The sequence below is a fragment of the Rhinoderma darwinii genome, chromosome 1 (assembly GCF_050947455.1).
Source record: "Rhinoderma darwinii isolate aRhiDar2 chromosome 1, aRhiDar2.hap1, whole genome shotgun sequence".
Lineage (NCBI taxonomy): Eukaryota > Metazoa > Chordata > Amphibia > Anura > Rhinodermatidae > Rhinoderma > Rhinoderma darwinii.
The window spans coordinates 232684672-232702061 of record NC_134687.1 but is presented as its reverse complement, the minus strand read 5'-3'; the positions used below and the strand labels follow the sequence as shown (position 1 = coordinate 232702061).

Sequence of the window (17390 nt, the reverse complement as noted above, 5' to 3'; positions counted from 1 at the left end):
AACATAGGACCCCTTCTCTGATATCACCTTCACAATTCTTGCATCCATTGAATTTGTGAGTATTTGGACAGTTTCTGCTTGAATATCTTTGCAGGATGTCAGAATAGCCTCCCAGAGCTTCTGTTTTGATGTGAACTGCCTCCCACCCTCATAGATATTTTGCTTGAGGATGCTCCAAAGGTTCTCAATAGGGTTGAGGTCAGGGGAACATGGGGGTCACACCATGAGTTTCTCTCCTTTTATGCCCATAGCAGCCAATGACACAGAGGTATTCTTTGCAGCATGAGATGGTGCATTGTCATGTATGAAGATAATTTTGCTACGTTAGGCACGGTTCTTCTTTTTGTACCACGGAAGAAAGTGGTCAGTCATAAACTCTACGTACTTTGCAGAGGTCATTTTCACACCGTCGGGGACCCTAATGGGGCCTACCAGCTCTCTCCCCATGATTCGAGCCCAAAACATGACTCCACCACCTCCTTGCTGATGTCGCAGCCTTGTTGGGACGTGGTGGCCATTCACCAACCATCCACTACTCCATCCATCTGGACCATCCAGGGTTGCACGGCACTCATCAGTAAACAACACGGTTTGAAAATTAGTCTTCATGTATTTCTGAGCCCACTGCAACCGTTTCTGCTTGTGAGCATTGTTTAGGGGTGGCCGAATAATAGCTTTATGCACACTTGCAAACCTCTGGAGGATCCTACACCATGAGGTTCGCGGGACTCCAGAGGCACCAGCAGCTTCAAATACCTGTTTGCTGCTTTGCAATGGCATTTTAGCAGCTGCTCTCCCAATCCTATTAATTTGTCTGGCAGAAACCTTCCTCATTATGCCTTTATCTGAATGAACCCGTCTGCTCTGAATCAGCCACAAATCTTTTCACAGTACGATGTTCACGCTTACGTTTTCTTGAAATATCCAATGTTTTCATACCTTGTCCAAGGTATTGCACTATTTCACGCTTTTCGGCAGCAGAGAGATCCTTTTTCTTTCCCATATTGCTTGAGACCTGTGGCCTGCTTAATAATGTGGAACGTCCTTTTTAAGTAGTTTTCCTTTGATTGGGCACACCTGGCAAACTAATTATCACAGGTGTCTGAGATTGATTACAATGATCCAAAGAGCCCTAAGGGTATGTGCACACGCTATCTTCCTTTTACGTCTGAAAAGCCAGACTGTTTTCAGGAGAAAACAGCTGCGTCGTTTCAGACGTAAAAGCTCCTCGCATTTTGCGAGCCGTCTTTGACGCCTGTAATCTTGAGTTGCTCTTCATTGACTTCAATGAAGAACGGCTCAAATTACGTTGGAAAGAAGTGCCCTGCACTTCTTTGCCGAGGCAGTCATTTTACGCATCGTCGTTTGACAGCTGTCAAACGATGACGCGTAAATGACAGGTCGTCTGCACAGTACGTCGGCAAACTCATTCAAATGAATGGGCAGATGTTTGCCGACGTATTGTAGCCCTATTTTCAGACGTAAAACGAGGCATAATACGCCTCGTTTACGTCTGAAAATAGGTCGTGTGAACCCAGCCAAAGACACAATACCATCCATGAGTTTAATTGAAAAACTAATAATTAAATGTTTATGACACTTAAATCCAATGTGCATAATCATTTGGAACACGGTGTAAAGACTCTTGTTGCGAGTTCATTGGATACCACTGTCTACAGTCTAGGCAATGCCCTGTGAGCTAAATACATCAGCAGCTGCTGCACAAGTCTCTGGTAGCTTGCTACAATGTATCAGTCTTTTAGTTCAGAGTATTGCTTAGACTGGATACAATTGAATCCACTTCTCAGCTGAGAGCTGTATGCAGCCTGTGAATGTAAACATTAGTTTGCTGTCCGTAAATGAAAACTCTTATCTTGAAAAAGGGATTGAAACATGAAGTTAGAAAGTTGTAGCATCATTTACATAATGATAAAGCCAGGAAACCTCTTTAAACTGGTCCAAGTATAATGTACAATTCTTTAGAAATGTATCTGAAAATGGGTCTTCAAGGAACCCTTGTTTCACCTATTAGGCTGGGTTCACATAGATTGTCAGAAATTGTGCCCAGCTGGTACATAATAAAACCGGCCGGATATAACCAAAGTTGCTCATTTTGTGCCCCTGTCCAGCATCCATAGCCAGACAGATGTTGAGTGTAATATTTTACAGATTTAACCCTTTCACTCACACAGGATATCCCAAGTATTGAAAATGTATCTTTATAATGATGTGATGTCTCTGCAGCTGATTCCATATCTGAATTCCAGAGTTTTGCTTTTCATTTGGGCAGATGATATTCATGTTGATAGAATCTAGTGGCTTCAAACCTTAAGCAACATTAGACATTGTGTCTCTTATTTTACTGGCATAACACGGACTCCCTGACTGCTGCGGTAATGCTGGGTAGTGTGAGCTGCTTACAATATCGGTTCTAAGGCTGTGTTCACACTGAGTTTTTTGCAGGAGGAAAATTTCCGCCTGCAAAAACTGCTCCAGACGGTTTTTGCACAGTGGTTTGACAAAAACTCGTCAAAACACTCGTCGAGGTGTTTTTTTACTCTTTCTGACAGATTGAAATGGGGTTTTGGAGGCGGCAACCGCCTCAAGATGGGTCATGTCGCTTCTTTTTACCGCAATGTGTTTTTTTTGCTCGCGGTAAAAAAAAACTCGTCCAACAGGCATTTTCGGGCGGTTTTTGACGAGTTTTGCAGAGCGGTTTCTGCGCCAAAAAACTAGTAAAAAAAAAACTGTGTGAACAGGGCCTAAAACTATACTTTATTTTCTGAAGCACGCATGTATTTACAACACTATGCAGTGTGCTCTGTCATAGGCTATGAAAGGCATTCATTCCAGTGTGTACAACATACCAGCCAGTCTTCCATCAATAGGTTATTCACACATCGTTTTTACTGGACTGATATTAGGAAGAAATGTTTTATCCAAGTTTCTTTAGCTTTGGTCACTTTTTGCTCTATTTCTGAAGTGCTTTTCTTTGTTTTTTCAGCTGGTTACAACAACCTAGAGGTGGCTGAATATCTCCTAGAGCATGGTGCAGATGTCAATGCGCAAGATAAAGGAGGACTTATTCCCTTACACAATGCAGCATCATATGGGGTAAGAATAAATCCAGGCTTAGGCTTGCCATACATTAAATATTGTTGAAAATGTATTTCTACAGACGTGTTCCTTCGGCATTGTAGTCCAAAAAACCTGCATGAAAGCAAAGATTCCACGAAAACCTAATACTACTACTCCACCACCACTGATGGCAGGGCTGAATAGATGATTTTCTGTAACCATAAGTGGATGCATCACTAAGAAGTCGCAGCTGAATTCAGCAATTAACACCTTAGATGCGGCGGCTGATTGCGATTGCCGCGTTTAAAGCAGATCGGCAGCCCCCACATGCAATTTCGGGGACTGCCGATGGTTGTCATGGCAACCGGAGGCCAGACAATTACCTCCGGGCTGCCGTGTACGGAAGCCTATGAGGACTAGCTGGACGCTGGTCCTCATAGGCTTCCTGTCAGTGTGACTCACGTCACAATGACAGTTAGAATACATTACACTACGTAGGTAGTGTAACGTATTCTAGCAGCGATTAGATCACTAGTGGAACAAAAAAAAAAGGTAATAAAAATGTTTTACAAAAGTGTCAAAATAAGTTATAAGTTACATAAACAAAAAAGTTTTTTTTTTTTTCCTAGAAGTCTTTTATTATTGGAAAAAAATTTAAACGTTTGAAAAAAAAAAAAAAGTACACATATATTTGGTATCACCGCGTTCGTAACGACCCAAACTATAAAAGTATAATATTCATTTTCCCGCACGCTGAACATTGCAAAAAAACAAAGTAAAAAAGCAATGCCAGAATGACTTTTTTTGGTCACCACCCATCCCAAAATATAGAATAAAAAGTGATCAAACTATATACATATGGTATCACCGTAATCGTATCGACCCACAGAATAAAGTAAAATTTTAATTTATAGCACAGGGTGAACGCCGTAAAGAAAAGAATAAAAAACATTGTCCGAATTGCTTGTTTTTGGTCACCTTGCTTGCCAAAAAAGTGATCAAATAATCGCATGTACCCCAAAATGGTACCAATGAAAACTACAGATTGTCCCGCAACAAATAAGCCCTCACACAGCTCCGGTGGAGAAAAAATAGAAAAGTTATGGCTCCCAGAATATAGAGATGCAAAATGTGCTGTGTTCTAAATTATTATACCCTCTTATTATGCGCTGATGTACTCCGCACAGCTTACATATACCCTGATGTACTCCGCACAGCTTACATATACCCTGATGTACTCCGCACAGCTTACATATACCCTGATGTACTCCGCCCAGCTTACATATACCCTGATGTACTCCGCCCAGCTTACATATACCCTGATGTACTCCGCCCAGCTTACATATACCCTGATGTACTCCTCACAGCTCACATATACCCTGATGTACTCCGCACAGCTTACATATACCCTGATGTACTCCGTCCAGCTTACATATACCCTGATGTACTCCTCACAGCTTACATATACCCTGATGTACTCCGCACAGCTTACATATACCCTGATGTACTCCGCACAGCTTACATATACCCTGATGTACTCTGCACAGCTTACATATACCCTGATGTACTCCGCACAGCTTACATATACCCTGATGTACTCCGCACAGCTTACATATACCCTGATGTACTCTGCACAGCTTACATATACCCTGATGTACTCCGCACAGCTTACATATACCCTGATGTACTCTGCACAGCTTAGATATACCCTGATGTACTCCGCCCAGCTTACATATACCCTGATGTACTCCGCACAGCTTACATATACCCTGATGTACTCTGCACAGCTTACATATACCCTGATGTACTCTGCACAGCTTAGATATACCCTGATGTACTCCGCACAGCTTACATATACCCTGATGTACTCCTCACAGCTCACATATAGCCTGATGTACTCCTCACAGCTTACATATACCCTGATGTACTCCTCACAGCTTACATATACCCTGATGTACTCCGCACAGCTTACATATACCCTGATGTACTCCGCACAGCTTAGATATACCCTGATGTACTCTGCACAGCTTAGATATACCCTGATGTACTCTGCACAGCTTAGATATACCCTGATGTACTCTGCACAGCTTAGATATACCCTGATGTACTCCGCACAGCTTACATATACCCTGATGTACTCCGCACAGCTTAGATATGCCCCCACAATATAAGCTGAAATACCAGCAAAACCGCAAACGCAACTACCAAGAAAAACCTGCGCTCCAAAAGCCAAATGACACGCCCTTTCTTCTGAGCCCTACAGCGTGCCCAAACACCAGTTTACGTCCACAGATACGGCATCACCATACCCAGGAGAACCCGATTAACATTTTATTAGGTATTTGTCTTCAGTGGCACAAACTGGGCACCACATATTGTACACTAAAATGGCATATCCGTGGAAAATTAAAATTTTCACTTTGCACCATCCGCTGCGCATTAAACCCTTCGCGTACCACGACTTAATAGCATGTCGTGGTGCGGGGGAGTGATGTATGGAGCCCGCTCCATAGCTGCGGGTGTCAGCTGTGCATTCCAGCTGACACGGACAGGAACAGCGATCGCACTGTTACAGGAGCCTATAAAAATATTGTACCAGCGATCTAATGATCGCTGGTTCAAGTCCCCTAGGAGGACTAAAAAAATGTGTAAAAAAAAAAAAGTAAATACATTTGTGAAAAAAAATTGAATATTTAACCCCTTAAAGAGGCTCTGTCACCAGATTTTGCAACCCCTATCTGCTATTGCAGCAGATCGGCGCTGCTATGTAGATTACAGTAACATTTTTATTTTTAAAAAAACGAGCATTTTTGCCCAAGTTATGACCATTTTTGTATTTATGCAAATGAGGCTTGCAAAAGTCCAAGTGGGCGTGTTTAAAGTAAAAGTCCAAGTGGGCGTGTATTATGTGCGTACATCGGGGCGTTTTTACTACTTTTACTAGCTGGGCGTTCTGACGAGAAGTATCATCCACTTCTCTTCAGAACGCCCAGCTTCTGGCAGTGCAGACACACAGTGTGTTCTCGAGAGATCACGCTGTGACGTCACTCACTTCCTGCCCCAGGTCCTGCATCGTGTCGGCCACATCGGCACCAGAGGATACAGTTGATTCTGCAGCAGCATCAGCATTTGCAGGTAAGTCGATGTAGCTACTTACCTGCAAACGCTGATGCTGCTGCAGAATCAACTGTAGCCTCTGGTGCCGATGTGTCCTCGCTCGTCCGACACGATGCAGGACCTGGGGCAGAAAGTGAGTGACGTCACAGCGTGATCTCTCGAGAACACGGCTGTGTCTGCACTGCCAGAAGCTGGGCGTTCTGAAGAGAAGTGGATGATACTTCTCGTCAGAACGCCCAGCTTGTAAAAGTAGTAAACACGCCCCGATGTACGCACATAATACACGCCCACTTGGACTTTTACTTTAAACACGCCTACTTGGACTTTTGCAAGCCTCATTTGCATAAATACAAAAATGGTCATAACTTGGCCAAAAATGCTCGTTTTTTTAAAATCAAAACGTTACTGTTATCTACATTGCAGCGCCGATCTGCTGCAATAGCAGATAGGGGTTGCAAAATCTGGTGACAGAGCCTCTTTAAGGACGAAGCCCAGTTTGGGCCTTAAAGTGAACCTGTCACCAGCATTTCACCTATTAAACTTCAGTAAAACCAGGTGGTAGTGGGTGAAAAATAATTTTCTATATAACCTAGAATTGTCTTTTTAGTCATCTCTGTAGCTTTAGTATTCAGTTTTATTTAGTGTTCCCACACCGTATTCTAATGAGCATAAGTCATATCTTCGATTGAAAAGAGTCAAATCTTCATTCCTCAAGTCTTTCCGAGTTGACTTCGCCTCCTTACGTTTCATTGACAGCTCCTCGCCTTCCCCCAGCACTCAAAATCCTGTGCTTGTGCATTGATGTCCTCTTCTGGTGTGTGCGCACAAAGAGACACCGGATTTTTACGATAGAAAGCACGAAATGTTTGCAGACCGTTATTTACAGTCAGAGGAGGTGTTTAGGAGCGGGGATAACGGCAATGAACTCTTTATAGCAGTAGCCGGTGAGGGAGAAGTAAAGTTCAATAGGTGAAATGCTGGTGACCGGTTCCCTTCAAAGTGTAGCTAAACGTTCGACAAACTTCTCACATGTCATAGTGACATGTCAGAGGTTTGGATTGGTGGGGGTCCGAGCACGGAGACCACCACGAATCGCTAGGACGAAGCAGCTGAAGCGTTCGTGTGAGCACTTAGCGTAATGAACTGTATTTTCGATCCGTACCATTTTTAGGTACATGCGACCTCTTTTTATTCCATTGTTTGGGAGGTGAAGGGACCAAAAAAATTGTAATTCTGGTATGGTTTTATTAGTATTTTTCTTTTATAGTGTTCACCGCTCGGGATAGAGAACGAAATACTTTTGTATTTCTGGGCGTTCTGGACACTGCAATACAAATTTATGTATAGTTTATTTTTTTTAATAATAAAGGACTGATTAGGAAAAAGGGGGATTTTTACTTTTATTACTTTAACCCCTTCCCGTCGTAAACAACTTTCAGATTTTAATTTTAGTTTTTTCCTCCCCACCTTCCAAAAGCCATAACGTCTTTATTTTTCCGTCTATATAGTACTACGGGCGCTTGATTTTTGCGGGACGAGTTGTAGTTTTTCGTAGCACCATTTATTTTGCCATTTATTTTGTAATGTACTAGGAAACGGGCAAAAAATTATTTGTGGGGTAGAAAATGAAAAAAACAGCGATTCCTCCATGGTTTTTTGTGCGCGTTTTTACGGAATTCCCTGTGCAATTAAAACAACATGTTAACTTTATGCTGTGGGTCAATATGATTACGGCGTTACCAAGTATATATAGTTTTTTCTATATTTTACTACAAGTAAAAACCTAAGTGTAAAAAAGAAAATGTATTTTGTGTCGCCAAATTCCGAGAGCCATAACTTTTTTTATTTTTCCGTCGATTAAGTGGTATGAGGGCTTATTTTTTGCGGGATAAGCTGTAGTTTTTAATAATAACATTGTGGTGTAAATGCGACTGTTTGATCACTTTTTATTTCATTTTTTTTTGTGGGAGATGAGATGACCAAAAAATAGACATTCTGGCATTTACAATATTTAGGGGACTTCAACCAGCAATTATTAGATCGCTTGCACGATATACTGCAATACTAATGTATTGCAGTATATCGTGATTCTGACAGGCATCTATTAAGCCCTGCTTATGTCATATGTCGGGAAGGGGTTAAAACATTTTTATTTTTACCCAACATTTTTTTTACTTTTTTACCTTATCCCACTAGGGGACTTGAGGGCAGGAGGCCCTGATCACAATTCTAATACACTGCACTACATGCGTAGTGCAGTATGTTAGAGCTGTCAGCTACTCACTGACATCAAGCATAGTGGGTCCTGACTGTCAGGAGCCACTATGCTTCCGCAGATGGCATAGCCGGACGCCATTATTAGGCCTCCAGTTGCAATAGCAAACATCGCTACCCGCTATCATGTAGCAGGCCGACTATGGTGGTTTAACCCCTAAGAAGCCGCTATCGCTATTGAACGCGGCTTCGAAGGGGTTAATCAGCGGGGATGCCGCGATCGGTCCCCGCTAAAGGACCTGCGGCAACTGTTGTATGAGACAGCAGTTGTCACAGCTACTGTATGTGTCAGGAGAACGGCCGAAATGGGCGTCCCTCCAGCGACGTACTATTCCGTCACTGTGCGTGGACGATGCATTTACCATGACGGAATAGTACGTCGTGGATTGCAAAGGGGTTAAAGTCCAAAAAAGCAACCTTTTCCCATTTTTTTGTGGTAATGTAGAAAAAAAAAATACACTAAATTGGTATCGCTGCGTCCATAAAAGTACGAACTGTAACACTATACCATTATTTAACTCACACGGTGAACGCCGTAAAAAAGAATTTAAAACGCCAAAATCGCTGTTTTTTTGTCACCTTAGCTTTTGAAAAAAATGTAATAAAAACTGCTCGAAAAGTTGTGTACCAAACAATGGTACCAATAAAAACTACAGCTCATCCCGCAAAAAATAAGACCCCACACCTCTCAATCGACCAAAAAAAAAAAAAAGTTATGCCTCTTGGAATATGGTGAACCAGCCCAATTTTCTTTTTTAACAAATAGTTTACTTTGTAAAAGTAGTAAAATATTAAAAAAACCAAATTAATTTGGTATCATCGTAATCTGATTGAGTCGCAGAAAAAAAGAAATGAAGTGGCTGTTTTCACTGCATGGTGAAAGCTGTAAAAAAACAAACCAAAAAACAATGGAGGAATTGCAGATTTTTCCAATTTTAAGCCTGCAAAGAATTTTATTTTCAGTTTCCCAGTACATTTTATGGTACTTTAAATGGTGTCAATAGAAACTACAGCTCGACCCGCAAGATATAAGCCCTAACACCACTCTACTGATGGAAAAATAAAAAAGTTATGGCTCTTGGAAAGCAGGGAGGGAAAAAAGAAAAAGCAAAAAATGTATCAGTCCGGAAAGGATAAATTTCTAATAAAAAACCATTTATGACCATATATGGAGTATTGCCGTACTCAGGAGAAATTGCTTTACAAATGTTGGGGTGCTTTGTCTTCTTTATCCTTTGTGAAAATAAAAAAAATTAACATTTTCGTGGAAATAATGTTGATATTCATTTTCGCGCCTAATTCTAATCAATTCTATAAAAGACCTGTGGGGTCTAAATGCTCACTATACCCCTAGATAGATTCCTTAAGTGTATTAGTTCCCAAATGAGGTCACTTTTTGGTGGTTTCCACGGTTTTGGTCCCTCAGGGGCTTTGCAAATGCAACATGGCACCCGAAAACCATTTCAGCCAAATTTGAGCTCCAAAATCCAAATGATGCTCTTACCTTCTGAGTCCTGCTGTGGGTCCAAACAGCAGTTTATGACCACACATGGGATATTTCCGTAATCGGGAGAAATTGTTTTACAAATGTTGGGTTATATTTCTTCCTTTATTCCTTGGAAGAATTAAAAATGTCTGTTTTTTCAGAAAAAAAGTAGATTTTCATCTTCACAAACTAATTCCAATGAATTCAGCAAAAAAACAGTGGGATCAAAATGCTCACTATACCCCTAGATAAATTCCTTGAGGGGTGTAGTTTCCAAAATGGGGTCACTTTTGGGGGGTTTCCACTGTTTTGGCACCACAAAACCTCTTCAAACCTGACGTGGTGCCTAAAATATATTCTAAAAAAAAAAAGGAGGCCCCAAAATCCTGTAGGTGCCCCTTTGATTCCTGTGTATCAGTCCATTACCGCACTAGGGCCACATGTGGGATATTTCTAAAAACTGCAGAATCTGGGCAATAAATATTGAGTTGCATTTCTCAGGTAAAACCTTCTGTGTTACAGGAAAAAATGTATTACAGATGAATTTTGGCAAAAAAAAATTAAATTTTGTAAAATTGACCTCCACATTGCTTCAATTCCTGTGAAACGCCCAAAGGATTAAAACACTTTCTGAATGCTGTTTTGAATACTTTGAGGGGTGCGTTATTCAAAATGGGGTGATTTATGGGGACTTTCTAATATATAAGGCCCTCAAAGCCGCTTCAGAACTGAACTGGTCCCTGAAAAAATAGCCTTTTGAAAATGTGAGAAACTGCTGCTAAAGTTCTAAGCCTTGTAACGTGCTAGAAAAATAAAACGATGCAAACATAAAGTAGACTAAGGGCCTGTTCACATCCGCGTTGGCGTTCCGTCTGAGGTTTCCGTCGGGTGAACCCTGCAACGGAAAGTCAAACTGAAACCACAGCTTCCGTTTAAGTCACCATTGATATCAATGGTGACGGAAACATTGCTAATGGTTTCCGTTCATCACCATTCCGGCAGGTTTCCGTTTTAACGACGGAATCAATAGCGGAGTCGACTGTGCTATTGATTCTGTCGGAAAGACGGAAATCTGCCGGATCGGTGATGAACGGAAACCATTAGCAATGTTTCCGTAACCATTGATATCAATGGTGACTGAAACGGAAGCTGTGGTTTAAGTGTGACATTCCGTTGCGGGGTTCACCAAAAAGAAACCTCAGACGGAACCCCGGAACGGAAAGCCAACGCTGATGTGAACAGGCCCTATGACTTGACTATGACTAAAGTAGACTGGGATTTGTGAAATAGTAACTCTTTTGTGTGGTATTACTATCTGTTTTACAAGTAGATACTTTTAAATTTAGAAAATGCTAATTTCTGCAAATTTTCTCACAATTTTGTTGTTTTTCACAAATAAATATTGAATTTATCGACTCATTTTTTTCACTAATATAAAGTACATTATGTCGAGAAAGCCGTATCAGAATCGCTTGGATAGGTAAAAGCATTCCAAAGTTATTACCACATAAATTGGCACATGTCAGATTTCAAAAGATCGGCTTCGTCCTCAAGGCCAAAACAGGCTCAGTACTGAAGGGGTTAAAGGGATCTGTCCTAGTGATGGGCTCCCTTTGGAAAACTGTGTTTGTTAGTAACACTAAAGGGGTATTCCATCCCACAGCATTTTTCACATATACACTGGATAGTTTCCGTTCGTGCCATAGACTCTGTATAGAGTGGCACCGCACATGCCTGCCTCCGCTCTGTTCAAACTCCTAGCCGTCGACTGATGGCTAGGGGGGACTGATCGGTGGGGGTCCTGTCAGTCGGACCCTCACCAACCCAGCATTTATCACCTATTAGGGGAAAAATGCTGTAGGCTGGAATACCTCTTTCAAAATAAATATATATATTTATTATTTTATTTTATTTTTAATGTTTCTTTTTTTTTCTTTCTAGCATGTTGACATTGCAGCATTACTGATCAAGTACAACACTTGTGTGAATGCCACGGATAAATGGGCATTTACTCCCTTACATGAAGCAGCCCAGAAAGGAAGAACGCAGTTGTGTGCTCTGCTTTTAGCTCATGGTGCAGATCCCACAATGAAGAACCAAGAAAACCAAACACCCCTAGATTTAGCTACAGTAAGTGTTTTGCTTTATGATTTGGTCTATCTGTTATAAATTATTCTGGGATGCTTTATTTCCTGGATATTTGGCATTTTTATTTAATTGCACTGTAAAACGATATAATTCTATCCTCCACATGCATTCTGATAGTAGCACATCTGTCACATTACCCTTGTTGCCCTATGTGCTGGATATATGCTATAGAACAGATTGATGTATAGTTTTGTGCTCAAATTTGACTAAATCTGCTATATTTTACAATACTTAATCTGCTCAGCTCCTCCTGCTCCATAACATGGTGACAGATATGGCAGCGTGATCCCATACTTTAAGTAAAGACCATGTTTGATGTTTGTGTTCCTTAATATTCTGTCTTTGAATCGGAGCCGCTAGATAAATTAACTCCAGTATTTTACTTTTGATTTAGGCGGATGATATTCGAGCTCTGCTCATAGATGCAATGCCTCCTGAGGCTTTACCTAGCTGCTTCAAACCTCAAGCAACAGTAGTTAGTGCCTCCATTATTTCACCAGCATCTACCCCCTCATGTCTCTCTGCTGCCAGCAGCATTGACAACCTAACTGGTCCCTTGGCTGATCTCGCTGTGGGTGGATCTTCAAACGCTGGTGATGGAGCTGCAGGGACAGAAAGGAAAGAAGGTGAAGGTAAAACTATGTTTTGTGATTGGCTGAAATTGAGAATGTTGCAGGCCCATTATCAAGAAGATCTTTTTAACAAATACTGTGCCAATTTATAAGCTGGCTTTGAGTCCAGAGAAGCAAACATTTTTCAGTTTTAGAATTGTGACCAGAAAGTGTTAATGTTGAGACCTTTTTGTTTTTTTGTACAAGTCTAATTAGAAAAGAACTTTAAAGGGGTGTACCCATCAGGGACATGAATGACATATCCACAGGATATCCTCAGAAAAAGCGTGGTTGAACAGCAGCAGACGTCTCCCAAATTTCTTGAGAAGACCCTCCACTTGTCACGGGTCGAAACGTTGCCATTTTTTTACTGGATGTTTGACCAATAAAAGAACATATTGATTGAAATTTGGGAGACGTATGCTGCTGTTCAACCACGCTTTGTCTGAGGATTACATTACGTCAGACTGGGTTTGTCTGATATTACAGCGTGTCACCGCTCTTGATATCGGGATTTGTGTTGCTTCAAACGCTTTATTTTTTTAAATATTCACAGGATACGTCATAAATGTCAGATAGATGCAGGTCCCACTTCTGGGACCCGCACCTAGCGCTAGAAGGGGGACCCCTAAACCCTGTTCTACTGCTCTGTGTTGTGGCTGAAGCGTGTGATTTCCAACCATGAATTACGGAAACGGCGGAGCTATACTGTTTCCGTAACTTCCATAGTAGTGAATGTCCGTCACGGAAGCAGCGTGGCGTGCGAGCTACTCTGTTTCTGTAACTACCATTCAGTTCTATGGGACTTACAGAAACCGCGTAGCTCAGCGTGATACTCTGTTTTCTAATTCCGGGTCGGAAGAATGGGGTTTAGGGGGCCCCCTTCTAGAGATGGGTGCGTGTCCCAGAGGTGGGACCTGCATCTATCTGACATTTATGACATATCCTGTGGATATGTCATAAATGTTTCTGATGGGAGAACCCCTTTAATTTAACTGTTGCTGTTAAGACCATTGCAAATAACACATGATCTATATATGCGAATTGGCTCATTTACTTTTGGCTTATTTTTATTTTTTTGTTACATCTGTTTGCTATGCCAAACCTTTTTTTTTTCTTTTCCTTTTTTTTTCTTTGTTCTTTGCATCAAATGCTGTGTCTTTTGGTACGGTACAGATAATAAGCCATAAGGCGTTGTGTAAGGTATTTTAGGGCTTTTCTGGCTATCTTTAAGTACGTTGCAAGAAATCTATTTTGTCCTTTTTTTCCCTTGCAGTTGTAGGTCTTGACATAAACATCAATCAGTTTCTGAAAAGCCTGGGACTAGAACACCTTCGGGATATCTTTGAAACTGAACAGGTAGGATGCCAGCCAAAAGTGTTATCTCTGTTGCTTCTCAGCATCTCTACTTTCAACCTGAAGGAGGGTGATGTGTTGCTTTGAAGGAGATTGAAAGATAATTGCAGTAGGATGATGTGAACCACATCCCCGTATACTATAAACAGGCTGTCCTCTAACCGTTCTGTCTACAGCTTCCAGGTATTTTAACAGTTTAGCTTTTTATTTATTCACGTTTCTGCCAAGTTATGATCATAGGAACAGTTCATGTGTGTACCCTGGCACATATGACAAGATCTGTCATTGTAGACAAACCATGACGCACCTCATGGACTTGGGGTCGTCTTTTTGCGCTGCTGAAGGTAAATTTAAGTTTATTTACATACTGTTAAAAAAATATATATATTTTGGCCTTAAATTTCTGCAGTCTAAAGATCTTGCTTAGGAAATGCAAAAGTGCCAGTAAACCCAGAGGGGAACATCTATACTACTGACTACATTACCTTCTTTATAAGATCCAAGTGGGGAGTCGTTAGCTAAGAACATAAGGTGTTCTTAGAAGAGGAGTCCTCATGCCACCACCTCCACTACGGGCAACACGTCCCCACTGTATAATAGGATTCATTGCTTACCATTTCAATTCTGTCTTATCACGATAAATGTATCACGACCATTTTTATGTAGGTCACGCTTCTAACTGATCAGATCATTACGACCATTTACCTCCATGACCTTTATCTCTGCTAGAATTGAATCCACGATCATTCTGTAAACCCAAACTCCAAAACCAACAAAGAAATTGGTATGTATATGGCCACTAAATAATAATTTAGCATTTTTTTAGTTGCCATATTCATACCCGTTTCTTTGTTGTTTTTGCGGTTCATAGGGTATGTGGCACACTTTTATATTTGCAGTGCCCGCTGGGGATAGTCATTCTGTAAACCCAGCCCAACCGTTCCTATATAATATCCGTTATGCTTGGCAAGTAGATTCTGTCATGGTTACACAAATGTTTGTAATGAAAACCAGGATCATCTGTGCATCCCTTTAGTGGTTGCTGTATTTGAGTGGGCTGCAATTTTTAAGAAATCAAATTACAAGATATTCTGCAGGTCTGGGCAGTCCTTCCCCTGGATTGCTTTGGTCTTAGTATTGGCATACATATATTGTTCTGAATATTTCAGAATACAGTTCTGTGAAATAAAATTGTTTGCACGCCACGTTTTTTCTCTGTTTACTCCGCAGCTTCAGTTTGGTTGTTTCCGATCTGTTCACTGCATGCTGAAAAACAGAATAAATTTGGTTTCGGAACAGTTGAGGCTAAACTCCACATGTTCCTGAATAGCAATGAGGCTTGATACTCCCAGCACTGTAGAAAGTATTACGCACACCAATGGGGGTAATTTTGCAGGTAAAATCTTTAATCTCTCATACCAGGATACTCCCAGCAGGCATATATCCTGCAAATCTGGGCCTGTTCCAAAAAGATAATTTGAAATGAAAAAAGTTGTGATGCATGTGAAGACTTCATGGAACATCTCCGGAGAATATATTTGTTTAAAAAGAAAATTGTTTTTTTGTTTTTTTTTGTCTTTCAAAAGTTGCAATGCAGATACCTTTCTTCACTTCGTCTTGACCACAAGTCGGGGTTTTAAATCTGTAGTATTGAAAGTGGTGGCACTTGAAGTATTAGAACCCACTGCTGCCTCTTTGGTGTGTTTCTGAAGTTGCAAATATCAAAAAATACATCTATTGCTTAGGAAACCAAAGTGCTGAATTAGTCTGAGCGTACATGAGTGTTACTCGAACAGTGCCCTCATATTTAGCCAAGCTGTATTTAACCAGTTGGATGTACAACACATGGGCATAGACTTGAAACCAGTGTCGCCTTCATCTCTGCATATGAAGTGTTCAATAAGCACTGCACGGGATTATGCAGACAGTGTACATCAGGATTCTTGTATGAAAAAAAAATATATAGCTTAAGGCTCTGTGCACAGCTGCATCGGAGGCTCCGTTCAAAACCGCCGTCACAGATCTGGTCCAAAATAAAGGAAACAGGTTGACGTCATGACGGAAACCCCGAAAAAAACTATTAAAGTCAATGTAAGTTAACCCCTATCCGCACCAGGACGTAACTGTCCGTCGTTGCGGGAGGTTACTTCCCGCACGAGGACGTACAGTTACTGAGTTAATCCCGGTGCACAGTGTCGGCGACAGTGTGCTCCGGGAACCGGGAGGTCAGCTATCGCCGACAGCTGACACTCCCCTCTTGCCGGCCAGCGGTCCTTTGCCGCTGATTTCGGCGCATTAACCCCTTAAATTCGGCGATCGGGTGCAATTGCCGAATTTTAGGGGTTTCTAACATATCGGCAGACCCCCGTCCGAAATCGCGGGGTCTGCCGATAGTTAGTATGGCAAACGGAAGCCAAACAATGGCTTCCGTGTCTGCCATGGACGGAAGCCCATCAGGACCAACCTTCGGCTGGTCCTGATAGGCTTCCTGTCAGAGTGACAGAAAGTCACTGTGCCGTTCCCGATGCACACTGTCGGCGACAGTGTGCATCGGGAACTTGGAGATCAGCTGTCCCCGACAGCTGACACTCTCCAGTGTTGCCGATCAGTGGCTCATCGCCGCTGATTTCGGCAATTAACCCGTTACATGCGGAAGCTCGATTGCGATCTCCGCATGTAGCGGGTTTGTAGCGCATCAGCAGCCCCCATGCAATCGTGGGGGCTTCTGATGCTTGTGATGGCACCCGGGGGCCAGACAACGGCCCCCAAGTCTGCCATGTATGTCAGCCTATGAGGATCAGCCTCTGCTGATCCTCGTAGACCAAATGTCAGAGTGACTGTGACGTCACACTGACAGTTGGAATACATTACACTACCTAGGTAGTGTAATGTATTCTAGCAGCGATCAGAGCTGCAGGTCAAAAAAAGAAAGTGTAAAAAAAAAGTCAATAAACAAAAATATAAAGTGTCAAAAGTTAATAAAAATGTTTTATAAAAGTGTAAAAATAAAAGGTTTTGTTTTCCTATAATAAGTCATTTATTATAGGGAAAAAATGAAAACGTTAAAAAAAAGTACACATATTTGGTATCGCCGCGTTCGTAACGACCCAATCTATGAAACTATAATGTTAATTTTTCCGCACGGTGAACGCCGCAAACAAAATAAACGGAAAACTGTCAGCATCGCTATTTTTTGGTCACCACCCCTCCCAAGATATAGAATAAAAAGTGATCAAAAAGTCGCATTTACCCCAAAATGGTACCAATAAAAACTACAACCCGTCCCGCAAAAAACAAGATCTCCCACAGCTTTTTTGACG

The 17390-nt window shown here is 41.5% G+C and overlaps 1 protein-coding gene across 5 annotated transcripts in view; it reads left to right on the top strand.

Moving 5' to 3' along the window:
• Positions 1-17390, top strand: part of TNKS (tankyrase) — a 253487-nt gene that overhangs the window by 192798 nt on the left and 43299 nt on the right. For 3 of the 5 annotated variants that reach the window (XM_075862253.1, XM_075862247.1, XM_075862272.1), the window contains 4 exons: positions 3005-3114; positions 11897-12085; positions 12498-12735; positions 13991-14073. In XM_075862253.1, the coding sequence (XP_075718368.1) occupies positions 3005-3114; positions 11897-12085; positions 12498-12735; positions 13991-14073 (620 nt within the window). The remainder of the gene's footprint in view (positions 1-3004; positions 3115-11896; positions 12086-12497; positions 12736-13990; positions 14074-17390) is intronic. The other 2 variants (XM_075862262.1, XM_075862280.1) reach the window with 1 other exon arrangement.